The sequence below is a fragment of the Rhinopithecus roxellana genome, chromosome 4, assembly GCF_007565055.1.
Source record: "Rhinopithecus roxellana isolate Shanxi Qingling chromosome 4, ASM756505v1, whole genome shotgun sequence".
NCBI classification, from domain to species: Eukaryota; Metazoa; Chordata; class Mammalia; order Primates; family Cercopithecidae; genus Rhinopithecus; species Rhinopithecus roxellana.
In genome coordinates, this window is record NC_044552.1 from 155,096,256 (window position 1) to 155,118,972 (window position 22,717).

Consider the following 22,717-nt stretch of genomic DNA (forward strand, 5'->3'; position numbering starts at 1 on the left):
AGAATCACATGAGGGAATGTAGATGAATCAACAGAAATGTACTCTCACCACTTAAATAATTCTTCTGATAAATGGAAAGCACTATATCATTATACCCTTCATTTGTCGTTTCATATGAGAGAGTCTTACACGACAGTTTTTATAGAATATATAGTACAGTGGCAGGCCCAAATGGCCACTTCATGCTTTTGATTATGGCACCTATACAGATTTCAGTATAGACAGCAGTTATGTACCTTATTATATTAATCTTGCAAATATTTTGATGCATCTCTTGTGTACTAGCCAGGACATTAGATGCTGTGGGGATGTATTACTTTCTAACATTATGTTCTAAGTGACATAAGAGAGGAGCTATAAAGTTATGTTGGGGAGGGAAGACAGAGTGGAGATAGGATGGGAGTTGAGGGTAGGGAGTAGAGAGGAGAATCAGAAGCAGCTTTACAGAACAATTCATATTGGACCTGGGCTTCGAAGGTCACTTAATGTTTAGGCATCTGGGGATGTGAGATTGGGCATTCTGAAAAATGAGCAAAGACACAGAATTAGAAAAGTGCAAGGCAAGTTCTACCACACAATCGGTTTGGCTAGAGCGCAGGGTGTATGAAGGGAAATAGTAAGAAATAAAGTCAAAAACATAATTTTCAGCCAGATAGTGGGAATCCTTGAAAGTCATGCCAAAGAATTTCAAGTAGGCCAACTATAGAGGGGAATCTGCCCTTGAAATTTGGAAGTGCACCTGATAAGGTTTGTGAGTTGAAAGCTTTTCTTCTAAGAGCTAAGATGTGTGGCCTGGGGCAGCAGAAAGCAGGTAAACTGACTTGGAGAGAGAGTTCTGGGCTAGAAGAGCAGGTAGAAAATTGGAAGAGGGGATCTTGGATGGGAGGGCCTCGCAGAGGGTGTAAGCAGGTAAACTCTGCCTTAGCTGACCTCTAAGAATTACACACATGGGGAGATTCCCAGTCATCCCAGAGGGTGAGCAAAAACTAGAAGATGACAAAACTGAAAATGAAAGAACTTCAGCTGTTGTCCACCACAGGGGAGATAAGATTTGGAGTCTGTGTCCAATTAATTGTCTGCCAGAATTAGAATCAACACTCTTCAGAGGAACATAACAGAATCCAGGGGCTCTAAAATGTATTCATAATGCCCTTATAGGATTGCACGTTGTGGCCCTGTTAAGGTTGGATGGGCCCTAGACTATGTCTGGCCAATGAATAGTGAGTAGAAGTGATATGTGCCCCTTCCAGGGTGGACCTTCTGAGCTCTTGTTTCCTGTGGTACCGAACCAGTAACAACTATCAGGCTGGGTCCCTAAGCAATGACAATGAACAGAACTTTGCTGCTAACCTGCAACAGACAGGTTGCACAGGTCAGAAATCTATATTTTTAATGTTTCAAGTAATTTATTGTTTTAAGTCCCTAAGATTTTCGGGATTGGTTGTTATTGAAATGTAACCTAGTTTATTCTGATTGATAAAATTCCCTGTATCAGATTAACGGAATTCCTTTCTATTCTCAGTTTGTTTTAAAAACATGAATGAATGTTAAATGTTATCAAATGTTTTTTCACCATTTATTAATCATTTTTTAATTCATTAATGTTGTAAGTTCACTTGATTGATTTTTCTAGTGTTAAGCCAATCTTATACTCCTGAAATAAAACCAACTTTGTCATGAGGTATTATCATTTTTTATATATTGATGGATTCTATTTGTTAGTTATTTTGTTTAACAAATTTTCATTGATGTTCATGAGTGAGACTGTCCTGGAAGTTTCCTTTCTTATAACATCCATGAATATTGGTATCAAGGTTATGCTAGCTTTATGAAATGAGTTAAAGTAGTGTGTATTCTCCAGTTTTATTGTCTGGAAAAATTTGTACAAAATGATAATTATTTTTTTCTGTAGCCATTTGGTACAACTAACCAGTGAAGAAGCTATGAGAGCCTTGAGTTATTGTTGTGTGGGGAATTTTAATTACTGACTTAATTTCTTTATTTGTTATATTAGTGTTTGTATTTTAACTTATTTTCTATTTTTCGGTGTCAGTTTTGGTAAGTTATATTTTCCACCTTGATCATTTCATGAAAAATTCAAAGTTTTAGGGATAAGTTGTTCTTAATATCCTATCATGATGTTTTCAATGTCTGTAGGATTTGTGTGACATTTCCTTTTTTATTTCTGATATTGGTTATTTCTGTCTTCTCTCATTTTAAATGTATTTATATATATACTTTTTGAGACAGGGTCTCACTCTGTGACCCAGGTTGGAGTGCAGTGCCCAATCATAGCTCACTGTAACACTGAACTCCTGGGCTCATGAGATCTTCCAACTTCAGCCTCCCACTGTAGTAGCTGGGACTATAGGCAGCATCACCACATCTGGCTAATTCATTTTTTTATTCTAAGTTTGCCAAATATTTATCAATGTTATTAGTAATTTCAAGGAACCAACCAACATTTGGTTTTTGGTTCCTTTAATTGTATGGTTGTTTTGGTATGTATTTTAATTTATTTTTGCTTTTATTTTTTGTAGGTACATAGTAGGTGCATATATTTATGGGTTACAATATGTATTTTGTTACAGATCTGCAATGTGTAATAATGACATCAGGGTAAATGAGGTATTCATCACTTCCAGCATTTATTCTTTGCGTTACTAATAATCCAATTATGCTCTTTTAGTTATTTAGAAATGAATGATTAAATCATTTTCAACTATAGTCACCCTGTTCTGCTAGCAAATACTAGGCCGTACTATTTCTAACCACTCTTTGTACCTCTAACCATCCCCACTTACTCCCCTCGCATCTGGTAACCATCCTTCTACTCTCTATCTCCATGAGTTAAATTGTTTTAATTTTAAGCACCCCAAAATAAGTAAGAACACGTGAAGTTTGTCTTTTTGCACCTGGCTTCTTTCACTTTACATAATGACCTCCAGTTCCATCTATGTTGTTGCAAATGACAGGATCTCATTCTTTTTTATGACTAAGTAGCACTCCATTGTGTATATGCACCATATTTTTCTTACCCATTCATCTGCTGATGGACACGTATGGACACGTAGGTTGCTTCCAAGTCCTCGTTATTGTGAATAGTGCTGCAATAAACATGGGAGTGCAGATATATCTTTGATATACTGATTTCCTTTCTTTTGAGTATATACCTAGGAGCAGGCTTGCTGGATTGCATGGCAGCTCTCTTCTAGTTTTTTTGAGGAACCTCCAAATTGTCTTCCATAGTGGTTGTACTAATGTACATTCTCACCAACAGCATATGAGGGTTGCCTTTACCTCACCAACATTTGTTATTGCCCTTGTTTTGGATAAAAGCCATTTCAACCGTGATAAGATATCTCATTGTAGTTTTGATTTGCATTTATCTAATGATCAGTTATGTCGATCACCTTTTCATATGCCTATTCACCATTTGTATGTCTTCTTTTGAGAAATGTCTAGTCAGATCTTTTGCTTATTTTAAAATTGGATTATTAGATTTTTTTCGTATACAGTTGTTTGAGCTCCTTATATATTCTAGCTGTTAATCCCTTGTCAGATGGATAGTGTGCAATTATTTTCTCCCATTCTGTGAGATGTCTCTTCACTTTGTTGATTGTTTCCTTTCTATGCAAAAGGTTTATCACTTGATGTGATCCCATTTGTCCATTTTTGCTTTGGTTGCCTGTGCTTGTAGGGTATTGTTCAAGAAATTTTTGCCCAGACCAATGTTCTGGAGATTTTCCCCAATGTTTTCTTATAGTAGTTTCATAGTTTGAGGTCTTAGATTTAAGTTTTTAATCTATTTTGATTTGATTTTTGTATATGGTGAGAAATGGGGGTCTAGTTTCACTCTTGTGCATATGGATATTCAGGTTTCCCAGCATCATTTATTGAAGAGATTTTCTTTTCCTAGTGTATGTTCTTGGCACTTTTGTAAAAAATAAGTTCACTGTAGATGTATGGACTTATTTCTGGCTTTTCTCTTCTCTATTCTATTCCACTGGTCTGTGCTTCTGTTTTTTATGCCATACAGCATGCTGTATGGTTACTGTAGTACAATTTGAAGTCAGATAATGTGATTCCTCCACCTTTATTCTTTTTGCTTAGGATAGCTTTGGCAGTTCTGGGTCTTTTGTGGTTCCATATAAAATTAAAATTTTTTTTTCTCTTTCTGTGAAGAATGTCATCGGCATTTTTATAGAGATTGCATTGAATCTGTAGATTGCTTTGGCTAGTATGGACATTTTAACAACATCGATTTTTCCAATTCATGAACATAAAATATCTTTCCATTTTTTGGTGTCCTCTTCAATTTCTTGCATCAATGTTTTTAGTTTTTATTGCAGAGATCTTTCACTTCTTTGGTTAAGTTAATTCTTAGGTACTTAGTTTTATCTGTGGCTATTGTAAATGGGACTTCTTTGTAAAATTTTTCAGTTTGTTCACTGTTGGCATATAGAAATGCTAATGATTTTTGTTTGCTGATTTCGTATCCTGCTACTTTGCTGAATTTGTTTATCAGGTCTAGTAGTTTTTTGGTGGAGTCTAGGTTTTTCAAAATATAAGATGATATCATCTGCAAACAAGGATAATTTGACTTCTTCTTTCCCCATTTGGATCCCCTTTATCTCTTTCTCTTGTCTGATTGCCCTAGTTAAGACTTCCAGGACTACATTAAATAACAGTGGTGAAAGTGGGTACTCTGTCTTGTTTCTGATCTTAGGAGGAAAGGCTTTCAGTTTTTCTCCATTCAGTGTGATACTAGCTGTGAGTCTGTCATACATAGCTTTTATTATGTTGAGGTATATTCCTTTGATAGACAGTTTTTTGAGGGGTTTTCATCATGAAGGGATGTTAAACATTTGTTTTTATTTTTCAGCATTAATTGTAAGGATCATATGCTTTTTGTCTTTCATTTATATGTTGATGATGTTGACATGTTGTATAACTTTGATTGCTTTGCATATATTGTAACATCCTTGCATCCCTGGGATAAGTCTCACTTGGTCATTTTGAATGATCTGTTTAATGTGTTGTTGAATTCAGTTAGTATTTTGTTGAGGATTTTCCATCAATATTTGTTAGTGATATTAGCCTGGGTTTTCTTCTTTCCTTCTTTTTTTAGTGTGTCTTTGTCTGGTTTTGGTATCAGGATAATACTGGCCTTGTAGAATGAGCTTGGAAGTATTCTCTTCTCCTCTATCTTTTTGGGAATAGTTTGAATACGATTGGTATTAGTTCTTCTTTAAGTGTCTAGTAGAATTCAAGAGTGAAGCCATTGAGTCCTGGGATTTTCTTTGCTGGGAGACTTTTTATTATGCTTTGTCTATGTTACTTGTTATTGGTCTATTTGAGTTTTGGATTTCTTTATGGCTCAACCTAGGTAGGTTTTTATGTGTTTACGAATTTATCAATTTCTTCTAGGTTTTCCAATTTAGTGGCATATAGTTGCTTATAGTACCCACTAATGATCCTTTTGAATTTCAGAGGTATCAGTTGTAATGTTTCCTTTTTTATCTCTGATTTTATTTATTTGGGTCTTTCTTTTTTTCTAACTTAGATCTGGTCTTTATTATTTCTTTTCTCCTGTTAATTTTGCGTTTGGTTTACTCTTTTCTAGTTCTTTAAGATGCATTGTTAGGTTATTTAATTGAAGCTTTTCTTCTTTGATGTAGCCACTTACAGCTATCCATTTCCCTCTTAGTCATGTTTTTGCTGTATCTCATAGGTTCTGGTATGTTGTGTATCCATTATCATTTGTTTCAAGAAAATGTTCAATTTCCTTCTTAATTTCTTTAGTGATCCATACGTCATTCAGGAGCATATTGCTTAATTTCCATGCATTTGTATAATTTCCAAAGTTCTTTTTATTGATTTCTAGTTTTAGTCTGTTGTAGTTCAAGATGCTTGATATTATTTGAATTTTTTTTGAATGTTTTAAGAGTTGTTTTGTGACCTAACATATGGTCTATCCTTGAGAATGATTCATATGCTGAGGAAAATAATGTATACTCTGAAGCCATTGGATGAAATGCTCTGTAAATATCTACTAGATTCAGTTGGACTATCGTGCAGATTAAGTCAATGTTTCTTTGTTGATTTTCTGTCTGGAAGATCTGTTCAATGCAGAAAGTGGGGTGTTGAAGTGTCCATATTGTACTGTAGTCTGTCTCTCTCTTTAGCTCTAATAATATTTGCTTTACATATCTGGGTGCTCCAGTGTTGGATGCTTAAATATTTATAATTGTTATATCCTCTTGCTGAATTGACCCCTTTATCATTATATAGTGACCTTCTTTGTCTTTTCTTATAGTTTATAACTTGAAATCTATTTTGTCTGATATAGGTATAGCAATTTCTGCTCTTTTATGGTTTCCATTGTCATGGAATACCTTTTTCCGTTTCTTTATTTTCAGTCTACGTGTGTCTTCATAGGTGAAGTGTGTTTTCTGTAGGCAACAGATCATTGGGTCTTGTGGGGTTTTTTTGTTTGTTTGTTTGTTTTCTAATCCATCCAGCCACTCTGTGTCTTTTTTTTTTTTTTTTTTTTTTTTTCTGAGACGGAGTCTTCACTCTGTTGCCCAGGCTAGAATGCAGTGGCATGATTTTGGCTCATTGCAAGCTCTACCTCCTGGGTTCATGCCATTCTCCTGCCTCAGCCTCCCAAGTAGCTGGGACTACAGGCACCCATGACCACGCCTGGCTAATTTTTTTGTTGAAGTACTCCCTCTGTCATTTCTTGTAGTACAGGTCTGGTGTTGATGAAATCCCTCAGCTTCTGTTTTTCTGGGAAAGTCTTTATTTCTCACTCATGTTTGAAGGATAATTTTGCTAGATATATTCCAGGTTACAAGTTTTTTCCTTCAACACTGTAAGTATGTCATGGCTTGTAAGATTTCTACTGAATAATCTGCTGCCAGATGTATTAGGGCTCCATTGAATGTTATTTGTTTATTTTCTCTTGCTGCTTTTAGGATCCTTTCTTTATCCTTAACCTTTGGGAGTTTAATTATTAAATGTCTTGAGGTAGTCTTCTTTGGCTTAAATCTGATTGGTGTTTTATAACCTTCTTGTACTTGGATATTAATATCTTTCTCTAGATTTGGGGAGTTCTCTGTTATTATCCCTTTGCATAAACTTTCTACCCCATCTCTTTCTCTACCTTCTTTTTAAGGCCAATAACTCTTAGATTTTCTCCTTTGGGGCTATTTTCTAGATCCTGTAAGTGTGCTTCATTATATTACATTCTCTTTTCTTTTGTCTCTTCTGACTATGTATTTTCCAGCATCTTGTCTTCAAGCTCACTAATTCTTTCTTTGACATGATCAATTCTGATATTAAAAGATTCTGATGCATTCTTCAGTATGTCATTGCATTTTTCAACTCCAAAATTTCTGCTTGGTTCTTTTTATTTTGATCTCTTTGTTAAATTTATCTAATAGAATCCTAAATTTCTTCTCTGGGTCATCTTGAATATCTTTGGATTTCCTCAATACAGCTATTTTGAATTCCTTGTCTGAAAAATCACATGTCTCTATTTCTGCAGGATTGGTACCTGGTATCTAACTTAGGGTTTTTTTTTTTTTTTTCTTTTTGGTGAGGTCATGTTTTCCTGGATGGTCTTGATCCTTAATGTGTGAGCATTGAAAAGTTAGGTATTGTAGTCTTCACAGTCTGGGCTTATTTGTACCTATCCTGCTTTGGAAGGCTTTTCAGATATTTGAAAAGACTTGGGTATTGTTGTCTAAGCTGTATCTGCACTGTGGGCACTGCAAGCCCAGTAATGCTGAGATTCTTGCAGACTCATAGAGGTACTGTCTTGTTGGTCAATTAGTGAGTCTGATTCCAGGCTATGCTCTTAGCCAGTATATTACCTGTTGATCTACAGGCAGGAAAAAGAAAGTCTGAAATGCTAGCAAAGGGAAAATTTACTTTTACTGAATAAGTCAAAAAAATAGTCAGGAAGCCAAAAAGAAACTGCTAGATACCCCCCACCCCAAACAAAGAAAAGCCCTACAAATCTATAATAAATATTCACAGAGAGATAAGATAATAAACATAAAAGAATCAAATAGTATAAAAAGGAACTGTCAGAGGAAAGGAAAGTTAAAATAACTAAAGTGAAATATTCACAATTTTGGAAGATAGAGTCAAGGACATTTCCCAGGAGATAGAACTAAGAGACAGAGTAGGGAAATACGAACAGAAAGACAAAGAACTAAGAGAATCCACTGGGAGGCATTATAGATGACCAGCTGGAATTACATCAGAAAACCAAGAGAAGACAGAGAGAAGATACTGTTAAAGAAGTAACACATAAGGCCGGGCACGGTGGCTCAAGCTTGTAATCCCAGCACTTTGGGAGGCCGAGACGGGCAGATCACGAGGTCAGGAGATCGAGACCATCCTGGCGAACACGGTGAAACCCCGTCTCTACTAAAAAATACAAAAAACTAGCCGGGCGAGGTGGCGGGCGCTTGTAGTCCCAGCTACTTGGGAGGCTGAGGCAGGAGAATGGTGTAAACCCAGGAGGCAGAGCTTGCAGTGAGCTGAGATCCGGCCACTGCACTCCAGCCTAGGCGACAGAGCGAGACTCCGTCTCAAAAAAAAAAAAAAAAAAAAAAAACACATAAAAATTTTTAGTGCGGAAAGACATAGGTCTCTAAATTGAAATTTCCTAGGAAAATTGATTTAAAAAACACATCAAAGTATATCCACATAAAATTTCATATCACCAGAGATAAAGATTCAAAAATGTTCAGAGATTGGAGACCAATAGGTCACAGGAAAATGACTAAAAAATCAGATGCATCAAGATTTTCAAAGCAAAACAAGACTCTGGAGGCGATGGAGACATGACCTCCCTGTTATGAATGAAAAGTGTTTTCAACAAAGCAAACTCATAATCAAGTTTGATGATAGAATTTTCAGATATGCAAGAACTAAAAAATATACCTTTCATATGCTTCCAGGAAATTACTAGGAGATGTGCACTGTAACAATGATGAGGAAAACAAGACAAAGAGCTAAGGAAAGAGGTTGAACTTAAAAGAAGAGTAACAGGAAGTGTCAGGCCAAGATAACATGTGGTCCAGACTGGAGCAGATGGATGGATGGAGGGTGGAGGAGTGAATGTCTCCAGAAAGGGAAATAAAATTAATTTCCGATGAAATCAGATAAATCTGGGTTATTTAATGTTCTGAACATTTGGAAAATAATATTTTTTGATAGACTTTGTAATACTTGAAGAAAATTAGGAAGTATATAAAAATCAAGCATGCAAAATGAGAGGCAATTATCAATGCCGAGAAAAACAAGTTGTATAAGAAAAGTAATCATAGCAGATGTGGGACTTGCAGTGAAAAGTATTTATGTGATCATAAATTAGGGGGGAAGAACGTATGTTTGTGGAGGGGAGTTAAATTCTAATCAATATGAGGTGACTGGCAGTCCCTGCTAAAACCAGTCTTTCAAAGGAGTTTCCAAATCAAGACTTTTTTCCCTGTGACTAGTGAATTATTTCTCCCAATGCTTTGTGAAAACAACAGATTATTTGGTTTTCCTTTTGTCCTCTTGTTGTATTTTTATTATTTTTAAAGTTACCTTCGCTGTCTTTAAAAAATGATTGCCTTACTGAAAGTTTTTTCTTTCACTTATATCTCATATGACGTACCATCTATTTTAATCCATTAATGGTTACACTTAAGGCCTAAAATCTTAAAGTTGTGTTTCTCTAATCATGCACATTGTGAACAATGCAGCATCTCCTGATGCCACATACAAGGGAGAAAATTATCGTTCATCTCTTCCCCTCCCACCCATGTCCCACACCTGGCTCTCGTGTCCAGGACTCTTTGGTAGGGCCTGGGGCATCCAAGCATCCTCTGTGCCCTGGCAGGCTTTGCCTCAGCCCAGGGCATCAGCATCGACCACGGGCTCGTTAGAAATGCAGCATTTCAGGTCCGTTCGCATCTACTGATCTGGAGCCTGCATTTTACAAGGTCCGCAGATGCACACCGAAGGCTTGGAAGCAGTGCTTTAGAGGGCAGGCTGTTCACTTGGGGTTGGTAAAGACCCTAGATCTTAAAGTCAAAAGTCAGGCAGTGGAGGAAGGACAGGCCTTTTTAGCTCTCAGTCAAGAAGTCTACCTTCCTTCCAGGGGTGAAAACGATGAGTAGCAGCAGCTGATTCTTTCTTAAATGTGATGTCATAGTTTGCAGTACACAGAGGGCCATGACTATTAAATTTTTATTGTGAATATTTTAATCATTATAAATTGATCCTCTTTATACACTTGAAAACTCTTTACATTGAATTTGACTTTTCTAAAATTAAAATCACTACTGCTTTCTTTTTTATTTATTCCAATATATCTTTGAACATAGTTAAGTATTATTTTGTGTTTTAGAGCGTTTACGTACAGATTTTGTTTTTTCAGTTTTAAAGATAATTTTTGTAGCTAATCTATTATTGGATGTTACGTTCTTCATCCTATTTTGTGCTTTTGGTTCATAGCCTTTCCTCGCTGTCTACTCAGCTTTTGTCCTTTTGATAGACAGACTCTGTTTAACTACCTCTATCTTCTGCATTGACTTTGAGGGTTTAGACTCCAGTTTTCTTGGAATTTTAAAGAGTCATTACTGCAAAATTATGATTCAACACTTCATGTGGCTTTGAAACTCTTTTCCATCCACTATTTAGACATAACTCTAGGTTTAGAGCTGACTGCTTTTCACACTACACTGTCCTCACTTGGGGACTCTCACTGTACTTTACTTGCTGTGAGCTGGAGCACATCCCCAGTTACCTTCTGGATGGAGGACAGAGGGGTACTGGAGTCATTGCGTCCATAGTGTTTTTATTCACATGACCAGGGTAAAATCATGCCCAAGATGTTTCTCCCCCAATTCTCTAAAAAGTGCTCTGTTGTCTGGAATTTACTCTTGCAAAAAATCTTAGCCTCAGTTAGTATTATTTCTTGGTGTACAGCTTTTTCCCCTTTCCAGACGTTTGAAGGATTTTTCTTTATGTTATAATTTAAACTTTTTGGCAAATTGTGTGTCCACCTGAGTCTGTTTTCACTGATGCTCTTTAGGTTGCCGTGAGTATTTTTTACCCGCATAATAAGAGATAATTTTCCCTCCCAGAACATCCTTTGAATCAATCACCTCTGCCATTATGGTTGCTGTTACTGTTGCTCTGATAGTTCCTCTTGGCAATACATAACTTTTAACTCTTTCGCGTCCTATGTCCTCCAGTTTAATATCTTTTCTGGCCTCATTTTTATACACTTGTCTTTTCTGAGAGAGCTCCTTGAGGTTGCATTTATAATTGATCTTGTGCAGTTGATTATTCTCTATACTTCTATGGAGATTTTAGTTCTACTACAGCATTTTCAGTTTGCCTTGTCCTGTTCAAAATGGACTTCTGTTTATTTGAGTCTAATCTCCTCTTCTGGATTTCTGCTTCTGTTTCTCAGAGGCCACTGTCTTCCTGAATCCTGAGGATGTCGAACAAGTTTCTACAAGTTTCTTCTGGTTCTTATGCCAAATGTTGTTGAGGTATTCTTTTTCTCTGCTTGTGCACAATACTTGCTTCCCTGTGTGTAGAGATTTTTCCCATGGCCCCCTGTGGCTGCAGTGTTGATAATGTTCTCGCTTTTATTGAGGAGAGAGATTCTCAGACAGAGTTTGCCGGTTGCTCTTGGCCCCTCTCTGCCCTCTTGACCGCTATTTTGGAAGAATCCCCTTCTGAATTTCATATGTGGAGATTCCAGACACTGCCTCCTGGTATTGCTCTGACGGATTGAGAAGGATTTATCTTTTCCTTACTGGATGGGGTAAATGTGAATCTGCAATCCCCGATCCAGACAAGTAAGAGAGCTGCTGTTTTCTCATCCTCCCCTACGAGGTTTTGCTGCTGCTCCCAGCAATCAATGCTCCATCATCAACCCTGAGCACTTTATGTCAGTATGATTTTGGAGTTTCTGACCCCAACTAACTCAAGATGGAAATCAGAAAGGTGGGAGGGAAAAGGGAGCAGCAGTAGTTGTACCAGAAAACAACATCAGTGAAACAGGTGTCCGAGATCCACTGTGTGGGTTATTCCAGAACTTGGGGGTTTGAACCAAGCAGCAGCAGGAGAAAAAAATGGTGAATCCTTGTTTGTTATCATATTAGAAAGCCCAGAGCCACCAAATGTGTCAATTTCTCCTTTCAGTATTATCAGCCTTCTAATTTGTTGAAATCAACCCAGGTTCCAGAAATACAAGGGCGGCTAATTCTAGCTCACTGTCTCACAGTGAGTTTATACATTTTGCTTTGTTTTCATAGATATTAGTTAGAATTTAAAAAAAAAAAAAAACAAAACTTCTAGTCTGCTTGCTGGTAATGGTGAGGTTAATTTTTGCCCCTGGATACAGTCAAAATTTTACTGGGTACGGTGTGAAAATAAAATACACAGAGATGTTATATGTTATGTCAGTTATATACATCAACCCATTTCTAGATCCACTAGCCTGCTTCTGGAATTCCCCCTGAAAGAGTTTCTTTATGCACATATTATTTTTCACACTGTGCTGGAACTGTGCATGACCTTACATAAGAAATCAGCATTTCTTCCTGAGAAAAGTCTGGCTTTTAGTGACAAACAGATTGAGAAGGAAGGAGCAGTTAGACTCAGGATCAGTATCGAGTAGCAGAAGCGCTGAAAGCCACACAGTGACATCAACCAAGATAAACTGTCATTGCTTCCGGAACCCTAAATCATCAAATTCATGTCTAGTTAATTTTCCCTGGCAAATCATGTTTACTGAGCTCTTGATAACGTTTTCACTTATCAGCAGATGACCTCTAGCATGTGTGTACTGTAAATTTAATCACCTCACTCCTCTCTTAACTCATTTATGTATCTTCAAAATACAGATCAAACAAAGTTGAAAATCACTTTACCTTGGCCTGAAAAACTCCAGTGTGGTATGCTTTAATTGCAGACAGCATAATCAAAATATTACTCAGCAATTCCTTTTCTGCCTGTCAGTGTCTTCCATTGGGCTCTGAGGGAGAGACCCCTGAGAAGGCAGTGATCCCAACATGAAGCATTGATTAAATAAAGAAAAAAACAAAAGAATATACGTCCAAATATTGTTGCTATTCTGCCAGAGGAAAAGAACACACAGTTCCTGTGGAGAATATTCTGGGCCTTTCTTGTTTATCAGAGAAAACTACATACCATCCTTTAGAAATGTAGCAGTTCAAGTAGAATTTAATGTACTCAAAAATGTGACCCACCTGAGAGAAGAAACTACTTTTGGAAAAGGTTTTAATGTGGCTCAGGACACTACACCCTCCCTGACAGCCTTTAAAGAGCCTGACAGCCTTTAAAGAGGGAAGCAAGCTGATATTTAATAGGTTCCTTTTCAGGGTCTCTTTTCTCTCCATGTTACTTTCACATCAGGTAGCACCGTCCTTTGGTTTGGTTTCACTCTGTCTGTCTTGGTGGAAATGTGGTGGTCAGTTACAGATCTCTATGGAGACCTCAAAGATCTGAGGGAGAATTTCAGAGTTGATTGATGCAAGCAGTAAGAGCAGAACTGTGGAAATCTAGCATTTTGATCATGATACATTCCAATGAATGGCAGGTGACCATGGATAAGATTAAATAATCCAGACTCTGGGAGATGATCCTATGTTGAGCTAGTTTGTTCTTGTTCTGATGAAACCACGTGGGAAGAGCTCACCTGAGCTGGTGGGGGTGGGGTTCCCCAACCTAGAAGGCTAGCTAAGTGTCCTGTCAATCATTTTGGGAAGCTGTCCATCCTGGAGTGGAAGATGAGGTGGAACTTGGGGTGAGAGAAGCAGGGGCCCCTCATCTCTCGAAGCCATGGGCAGTTGGGCCTGGATCCAGGGGGTAAAAGTGCCTGGAGCAGCTCTGACTGAGAAAAAGGTAGGGTCTCCCTCATCTGCAGAATGAGTGTTCAGAGAAGGCACTTATTGTCTGATTTTAATTAGTAGTAGCAATAGCAGCAGTAGCAATGCGGGACAGATGGGCAATTCTGGGGTTGGGGAGGGAGTGTGCTGGTGAGGGTTAGAGGGGTCAGGCCTGCCACCTTGACTTGAGGAGAGGCCATCCTCTTCCTGAGCCTGTACCAGTGGATGCCAGGCATGCCCATCAGGGTAGCTCTATTGGCAGCAAGGTAAGAATGGACAGAGAGTGTTCTGGAGCCCTGGAAGGCTGTCTCCTGGGACAACCTCAGGTGCTTTAGACAACTAGTCCAAGGGGCCATGCAACTATGTGAGTAAGGTGCATGCAGAAAGGAAGGACAATCTCATTTCACAGACAGACAAAGCCAATCACGGGGCTACCACAGAGTCACCACCTTACCTATTGTAGATTAAAAATTTCAGGTATTTAAAAACATGTTTCTTTTCACTTATGCAGCTGGGCTTCCCTTCCTTAAAATTATGAATCCGACTACCTCAAATGTACTCAACATAACTGTGTTTATAATTTAAAAGTTAGAGATGCCACTTAGAAAAAAAAGACTTGGAAGTTAGCAGCAGCGGGTAAAGACCTCTGGATGCATAAGTTAATGCTTATGTCATTACTATGAGACATTGTAAATTAGCACAAGCCCCATGGAATTTGGTTTATGTATGTGGCTAAGCCATAGTGAAATATTGATGACGGGATATATTTTTGGAGATTTGGGTTGTTTGGCCTCCTAAGTCAATTTATGAAAATTCCTGCAAAACCTGGGGACCACCTCAGTCTGTTGTGCTTTATTGCTTAATTAGCAAGTTGTCAAAAAGCAACACCGTATAAACTGAGTGATGCTTTTTCACCTGTTCACTTACTTTTTATCGGGATAATGAGCTGTGGAAGGACAGGTAGGATCTTGTTCCCACCGTGTTCCAGCATGTCGTGGATTCCTTGCCGAGCAAAAAATTCATAGGGAAATGTCATTTCACAAAGCCCATCAAAAAACAGAGGCAGATAATGATGGTAATCCAGCTTCTCAATTTCTACCTGAAAGTAGAGAGAGAAGAAACGCCATGTGAAAACAGCATTCCAGCAGAGCAAGGCAGACGAGCTGTGGAGCTGTCACCCACTCCTGAGGGACACACTCTTAGAACTTCAGGGAGACTTTCTTAACCCATCCACCCAACGACCTGAAGTATGTCATGGTGTCCTGAATCAATTAGCAGTGAGGTTAAAGTCATGGACCTTTAGATCTTAACAGTCAAATCTCCCATCCACATATAATACATATTGAGAGCATATTAACAATTTGCTGCCTTTTTGTTAATTTGTTACCATTTGGCTCAAGTATGATATTGAACAGGATTCAAGAAGCCTCTAGAATGTTTGCTGAAAAGATCCATGTAAAAATAAAATGAAAGAAATAAAAGCAGCTGAAAAGGTTGGCGCCCAAGGTTCTAAGAAGAAAGCTACAGAAGTGCATGTTCATATGTTCCTGGGAGGCATGCCTTCTTTGGGGCAAACAGGACAGTGAGAGGTCAAGCCTGATTCCTGGCTTGTTCACTGGAGCCTGGATGACAAGTAGAACATTCAGGCCATCAAGAACAAATGGAGAGGACAAAGAGTGGGCTGAACCTGGGACCACTGTCACCTCAAAGTCAAAATGTCCCAATCTCCCTTCGTCTGCTTCTTCTGGGAGCAGAGACAAATCTCTTTCCCACGTCTCCATCCATCACCCTCAGAGTCCCTCCATGTTCCCCTGTCCGGACCTTGGCAATAGCATCCAGCAGCACCAGGGAATGGGAACTAAAATTCTGGGGCTGAGAAAAGAGATTGTGAGTTGGGAATCATCTACCTGTAGAAGATTCGGTCTTGCTCGAGTCCTCCACTGTCTAGGGTACCTGTGGCCTGAGCTACTGCCAGCAAGGTGTCAGAGCTGAAGGTGAGAGTGTACATGGAAAGGAGCCCACAGACTCAGACTGCAGGTGTAACACATGTACACAGAGCAAGGGATGGGGCCTTCCCAGCAAGAGGTGGTCATTTCCTTGGTTTTCAAATCCTTATGAATGCACCCAGCTTCTAGTCACCACCTTCTAATCAAGTGAGGAGCCCATCGAGACCTTTGAGAAACTCCCTTTTACATTAGTAGGAGATTAACAATTTTTTTCCTTGATAAATTGCATATATATATTCCCTATGTAGAGACAAATTATACATATATTTATTCCCTATATATTCCATACATTATATATATATTAATATATATTTATGGGATAAAAAGAGATATTCTGATTTTGTAACCAAAAATTGTAATACCACTTAGCGGGAGATTTTTGTACCTACCAGCTCTCCCTCAGCATTCTAGAATTTCACGCCACATGCCTGCCTACCCCTGGATGTGGGTAACTGGTAACAAACCCGTCATGTTCCTGAGTGTTTACTGTGGGTTGGGGTGAATCAAATTTCCTACAGGTCCCCAAGCCGGAAGGGCAAGGAAGTAAGCAGGCAAGAGGCAATGTCCAGATCCTCTGTTGGAACTGGAGCATAGAAAAAAATCCCTAATGTAGGTTTACACAGACATCAGTTTTACTTTATTTTCCTTTTATATTTATAAAATTTACTTTATTCAGCATACGTTTATGGAATATATATTTTTCTCAGAGATTATGTGCATTTGGAAATGTTTTAAAACATTATTTTGTACAATTTGAAACAATTATTTTTTTCTTAGGTCCTAAAGGCCCGACGTTGTTATGGATAATTTTACCTTGTATACTAATTTCATAATAAAAATGTCATCTATACTATATTTTTAAAACATTTTGGTATGTTTTGCTAATTCTTTTAGCTTATTGTCACACTTTTACAAGTGTTTCTTATAAGTACAAAATTAAATTTTGTATTTTACTATGGGTTAAGATGGTTATATTTTAATACATTAAGTCATTTACATTTATGGCCTCATTTAACTTCCGTCATCTTATTTTTTGGTCTCCAGTTGTTGTTTTTTATTTACCTTTTTCTTTGTATTTTGTAGTTTTGTTATGTACACTATGTTCTATTTACTTTTTGGTAATGACTTTAAAGCTAAAACATCCTGTTCAAACATTTTGTTGCAGCTATCTTAAACATTTCCAAACTTATATTTATCTTAGCAAGAGATAAATAAAGTTAAAAGTCTTCTACTAAGACTGTTGACATGTCTATTTTTCCTTGGAATTCTATTTCTTCTTTATATGTTTTGGGGCAACAATACTAATATCAACAACAGTAACAATAATAACACCAATGTTTGTGATGCCAGACACTTGTTGTGAACACTGTGTTAGTTCATTTGATCCTCAAGCAACTGGAAGACGTAGGCATTATTAATATCCTAATTTTCAATATGAACAAACTGAAACAGAGAGAGATTAAATAATTTGCCTAAGGTCTACAGCTAGTCAGTGCTGGAGTTAGGTTTCAAGCCCAAGCAGTCTGGCTATATGACATGGCACTGCCTGTCAGGCTTTGTTGTTTGGCACATTGAGGTTCAGCATTATTATAACCTCCTGGTGAATTGTTCAATTTACCCTTATGTCCTTATCCTCTTTATCATTATTGATGCAGTTTGTCTGAGTCTAATATAATATTATTATTGCTATAACTGGTTTATTTATCACATCTTTTCTATCCTTTTGCTTTCTTCATTCCTTTGACATTAGATTTTAAGTGTCTAAAGTAACTTACAGATTTGTTTTTCCCACTTTTCACTTATAATGTGCCTTCCAACAACAAATACTGAGTACCTGCATAATTCCTCTTCTCAAAATTTTGAAAAACAAAAGTTATGAGAAAAGAGAAAAAAGAAGCAATTGAAAGACAAAAGTCAAATGAAAGATTGAATGAGAGAAATTGAGAAAGAAAAAATAATTATCTCTACATCTTCGTATCCTCCAATATCACTGACCACAGCAATTCTTTCCTACAAAAAAATTATCTTCTCATTAGTTCTTTCTTTTTTAACTGTTTCTGTTTGTTTGTTTGTTTGTTTTGAGATGGAGTTTGCTCTTGTTGCCCAGGCTAGAATGCAATGGTGCGATCTTGGCTCACTGCAACCTCCGCCTACCGGTTCAAGCAATTCTCCTGCCTCAGCCTCCCGAGTAGCTGGGATTACAGGCATGCGCCACCATACCCAGTTAATTTTGCATTTTTTTTAAGTTGAGATTTTTTTTTTTTTTTTTTATTAGAGGTCACCTGGCCTTAGGTGATCCACCCACTTCGGCCTCCCAAAGTGATGGGATTACAGGCATGAGCCACCACGCCCAGCCTTCATTAGTTCTTTTTATGACCTGTTTGCACATTATTTGGAAATATCTGTTGTCATTGCAAATATGTTGCCTTAATATTAGAACAACAGGTGGGGATCCACCACTTCGTCTCACTGCCACCAAAGACACAGATATGGCTTTTGTTCGACTGACTCTGGAACTGTGTGAGGAGCTGCTGGATTCTACAGTGCTCAATAGGCAGCTCTCACCTGATGGACAAAGAGCTGCAGGGCTTGTGGATGGCAGTTCCAAGGTGAATGTACATAATCCTCCTTGGAAGGCTGCCACTCTGATTGAAGAAGAGTCAAGGAAATTCTTTTTCTTTTGAGCTGTTTATAGCTTAGAGGTTGGATAAAGTACAATTTTGTGAGCAAAATTTACCCTTCTCTCTACCTGAGTTACCCTAAATTTGGAAACCATTTATGAGTATTTTTATCTGATAGCAACAGAGTTATTTGCATAAGTTCAGTAGGAATCTGTTTTCTTTTCTAACAGGGCATAATTGGAGACACTGATTATTTTACCGAGGCATTGACCGGAATGGCATATTTTCAGAATTGACCAGACTGAAGAATGGAGGTTGACCTTATATAGTCTTTCTAGGAAAGACTGGCTGAGTACCTTGTCTAAATGATTCTCTTCCAAGGTTCCTGACCTGTGGTAAGTAAAGAATGTCATTTACTAACAGGCCTGGGAACCTTAAGTTATTGTGGGACCTCAAGAAGAGAGGAATTTGTATAGGTATTATAAGCACAGTCTAATGGTGAATCCTTGGCTTGCCTCCTAGCCTTGAGGCTTTTAAAAAGCAGAATCCACAATTTCTCATAAAAGTTCCAGCAAAGCCAACTTAAAAAGAGCCTACCAGTCTGAATAACATACTGAGACTCTGTCTCTACAAAAAATAAAAAATTAACCAGAGTGGTGGCACACACCTGTGGTCCCAGTTACTTGGGAGGCTGAGATGGGAGGATTGTTTGAGCTCAGGAGGTCAAGGCTGCAGTAAGCCGAGATTGTGCCACTGCACTCTAGCCTGGGTGACAGAGTGAGACTCTGTCTGGAAAAAAAAAAAAAAAAAGCAGATCAGATCAGGTTGATCACTATTCTTGCCATATTTTATGCAAATAACCAGGCCAAGTATAATGAGACCAAAATTTATTTTGAAAATAAATTGGTCCTATTATGATTTATCCTTGGCAGAAATGGGGAAACTAGAGACCAAAAAATTTGGATACTAGCCCTCACCATTGTTTTCGAGTTTTTATAATTTAGCTATAATTTGGGCTAAATCCCAAATTATTTTCTGTCTGCAAGCCTAAGGAGGAACCAGGTTTTAATTTTCTTCATGATACTTTCAGTTGGCTCTTTAATGGAATAGGTACTTTTTTGTTGTTGTTCCGGGATACAAATTCTCTTTTGACTGTAATCCTTGAGTGCAAATTATTAATGTTATGTATCTTGCACTGTTTTACTCTTGAGAAAACCGAAGTCATGGTATTCTGAAGACTAGAGGTGCTTCAACAGCCTGTGAACCTCCCTCATTAGGAATTGCACTAGACCTGATCTATTTTCCATTGCCAAAGCACTGCTGCTAACGCTTGACAACATCAAGCACCCTCTCTAAGGCTCAGGGATGATCATGGAAGAGGAGGGCGTGAGAGATTGTAAGAGTCGCATTAGAGGGGTGGAGAGTAGAAGCCAAAGGAACTCCATCCTGGGTGCTCATCTGCCATGTTGGCTTCTGATTAACCTCAGTTCCGGGAATGCCTCTGAGGTTTCCAGTTTATTCCGCCTTGTGTAAGAGCACCTACTTACCATAAATCCCACCATGAGAGCAAATTCCTGGCCATTCTTTCTGAAGTGTATGTACCCCTCCCCGAGAGCACATAAGTCCTGTGTCCCGGGGGAGCAGGGGGGCGGTAATGGTGCAAGATCCACCATCTCATCTCATCACTGCCAGGGACACAGACATGGCTTCTGTTTATAAGTCCCTATTAAAAGTTTCTTTCTAAGCAACTAGATTTGTATGTCTCTTTCTTTAGCCTCTCAGCTTCCTCCAACTTAGGTGTAGGTTGGCACAGACCTGCCCACAATGAAACAATGGCTGAATAATGTTCTATTCAATGCACTTAACATATTTTGTTTCTCCATTAATTCATTGATGGACATTTGGGTTGCTTCTGCCATTTGGTTATTGTGAATAATGCTGCTATGAATATTACTGGACAAGTTTTTGTTTGAATTGAATCTGGTTTCAATTCCTTTGAACATATACCTAGGAGTTCAAATGCTGTGTTGTATGGGAGTTGCACATTTAGTTTTAGAAGAAACTGCCAAACTGCTTTCCAGAATAGCTGTACCATTTTATATTCCCACCAGCCATGTATGAGGGCTCCAATTACTCCACATTCTCGCCAATACTTGTTATTTTCTGTAGTTTTGATGATGGCCATGCTAATGTGTGTGAAATGGTATTTCCTGTGGTTTAGATTTTCATTTTCCTAATGGGTAGGATGTGGAGCATCTGATACATGACACAACATGAATGAATCTTGAAAACATTTTCCTAAGCGAAGGAGGCCAGTCACAAAAGACCACATACTGTACGATCCCATTTCTATGAAATGTTCGGAATAGACAAATCCAACAGACAGAAAGTGGCTGCTTAAGAGCTGGGGGAAAGGATGCTGGGAAGTGGCTGCTTATTGGGCATGGAGTTTCCATGTGAGGTGATTAAAACGTTCTGGAACTAGATGGTGGTTGTGGTCACACATTATGAGTGTACTTAATGCCACTGAAGTGGACACTTACAAATGGTGAAAATGGTAAGTTTTATGTGTATTTTACCATGACAAAAATGCCAAAGAAAAAATAAAACAATAAAAACAAACAACAACAAAATAATAGAATAACAATTTGCCATTATATTTTGAGACACATACTTTTTTAACACGGTAGATACAGTACTACTTGCTACAGGATGATTTTTTGTTTGTAAATTCCTTTTACATATCTTCCAGGGTTCCTTTTTATTATGACAATTTTGTTTTCAGTTGATGAATTTGGCCCAGGCTTTGGTAATCCCTCATATATTATGGTTATCATCAGGCACTTGTTTGCATGTATGTGTGAACGTGTGTATATATGTGTGTGCATGTGTGTGCATGTATGTATATGTGTGCGTGTGTGTGTGTGCATGTGTGTGTGCATGCCTGGATATGTGTGCATGTGTGTGTCTTAATAATATATCTGACTTCTCTTTAAGTACTTTTTCTGAAAAGCCACTGCTCCATTTCCACACTGTCCCCAGTCCCCTCTCCATTTCCACACTGTCCCCAGTCCCCTCTCCATGTTCACACCGTCCCCAGTCCCCACTCCATTTCCACACCATCGGCAGTCCCCTCTCCATTTCCAGGCCGTCGCCAGTCCCCTCTCCATTTCCACACTGTCCCCAGTCCCCGCTCCATTTCCACATTATTCTTCATAGTAAAGTTTTTAAAGAGAATTCTTTATCATCATTGTTCTTGCTTTCTCATTCCCGTTCCCTCTTTAACCCACTCTCCGACCATTTCACTGAAGTTGCTTTTATCAAGGTCACCAGTGACTTTCTTTGTGTCTAATCCTCGAATCCCTTTTCTGTTCTCAGCACAACACAATTGACCTGGTCAAGTTGTACCCCCAACACTGGGAGGTCACCCTAATTCCCTCCCTCCAATCCTTGGCCTGGCCTGGCCTGACCATACTGCTTCTGAGACAGCCAGGTGGGAGGCAGTCCTCGGAGAAGCTCCACCCTCTCCATCTGGCCTGCCCACTGGGAGGAGCCACACAAGTTCACGCCATTTGCAGCAGGGAGGAGTCTGGCCCCTCCCAGTGGGCAGGGGATGCGAATGGCCGGTGGGAAGCGCCCTATCAGGCTCTCCGGCTTAGCGAGAGTCCCTGTTTCCGTCTTTTCTTCCTTTTTCACCCAGCAAAACCCTGTTTTACTCATTCAAATTCAAATTGTCTGCGAGCATGAATTTTCGTGGCCATGGGACAGAAAACCCTGTCTTCAGCTGAACTAAGGAAAAGTCCCGCAGCAGTTCCTCCTTAGTGACTCTTCGAATGCACCTGTCTTAGCCCAGGCTGCCATAACGAAATACCATGGACAAGGTGGCTTGAAAAACAGACATTTATTTTCTCACAGTTCTGGAAGCTGGAAGTTGGAGATCAGGGTGCCAGCATAGTCCGGTTCTGTGGAGGGAGGGCTCTCTTTCTAGCCTTATAGACGGTCACCTTCTCAAAATGTCTTCACAGGGCCTTTCCTCTGTGTGCACGCAGAGAGCTCGCTGGTCTGTCTTTCTCTTCTTATAAAGACAATAGTCCTATTGGGTTAAGGCCCCACCGTTATGATCTCACTTAACCTTTATTACCTCCATACAGGCCCC

The 22,717-nt window shown here is 38.7% G+C and overlaps 1 protein-coding gene across 1 annotated transcript in view; it reads right to left on the bottom strand.

Moving 5' to 3' along the window:
• PACRG (parkin coregulated) overlaps positions 1-22,717 on the bottom strand; it is a 578,382-nt gene that overhangs the window by 236,292 nt on the left and 319,373 nt on the right. Inside the window, exon 3 of the mRNA XM_010373150.1 lies at positions 14,862-15,033. Within this exon, the coding sequence (XP_010371452.1) occupies positions 14,862-15,033 (172 nt within the window). The remainder of the gene's footprint in view (positions 1-14,861; positions 15,034-22,717) is intronic.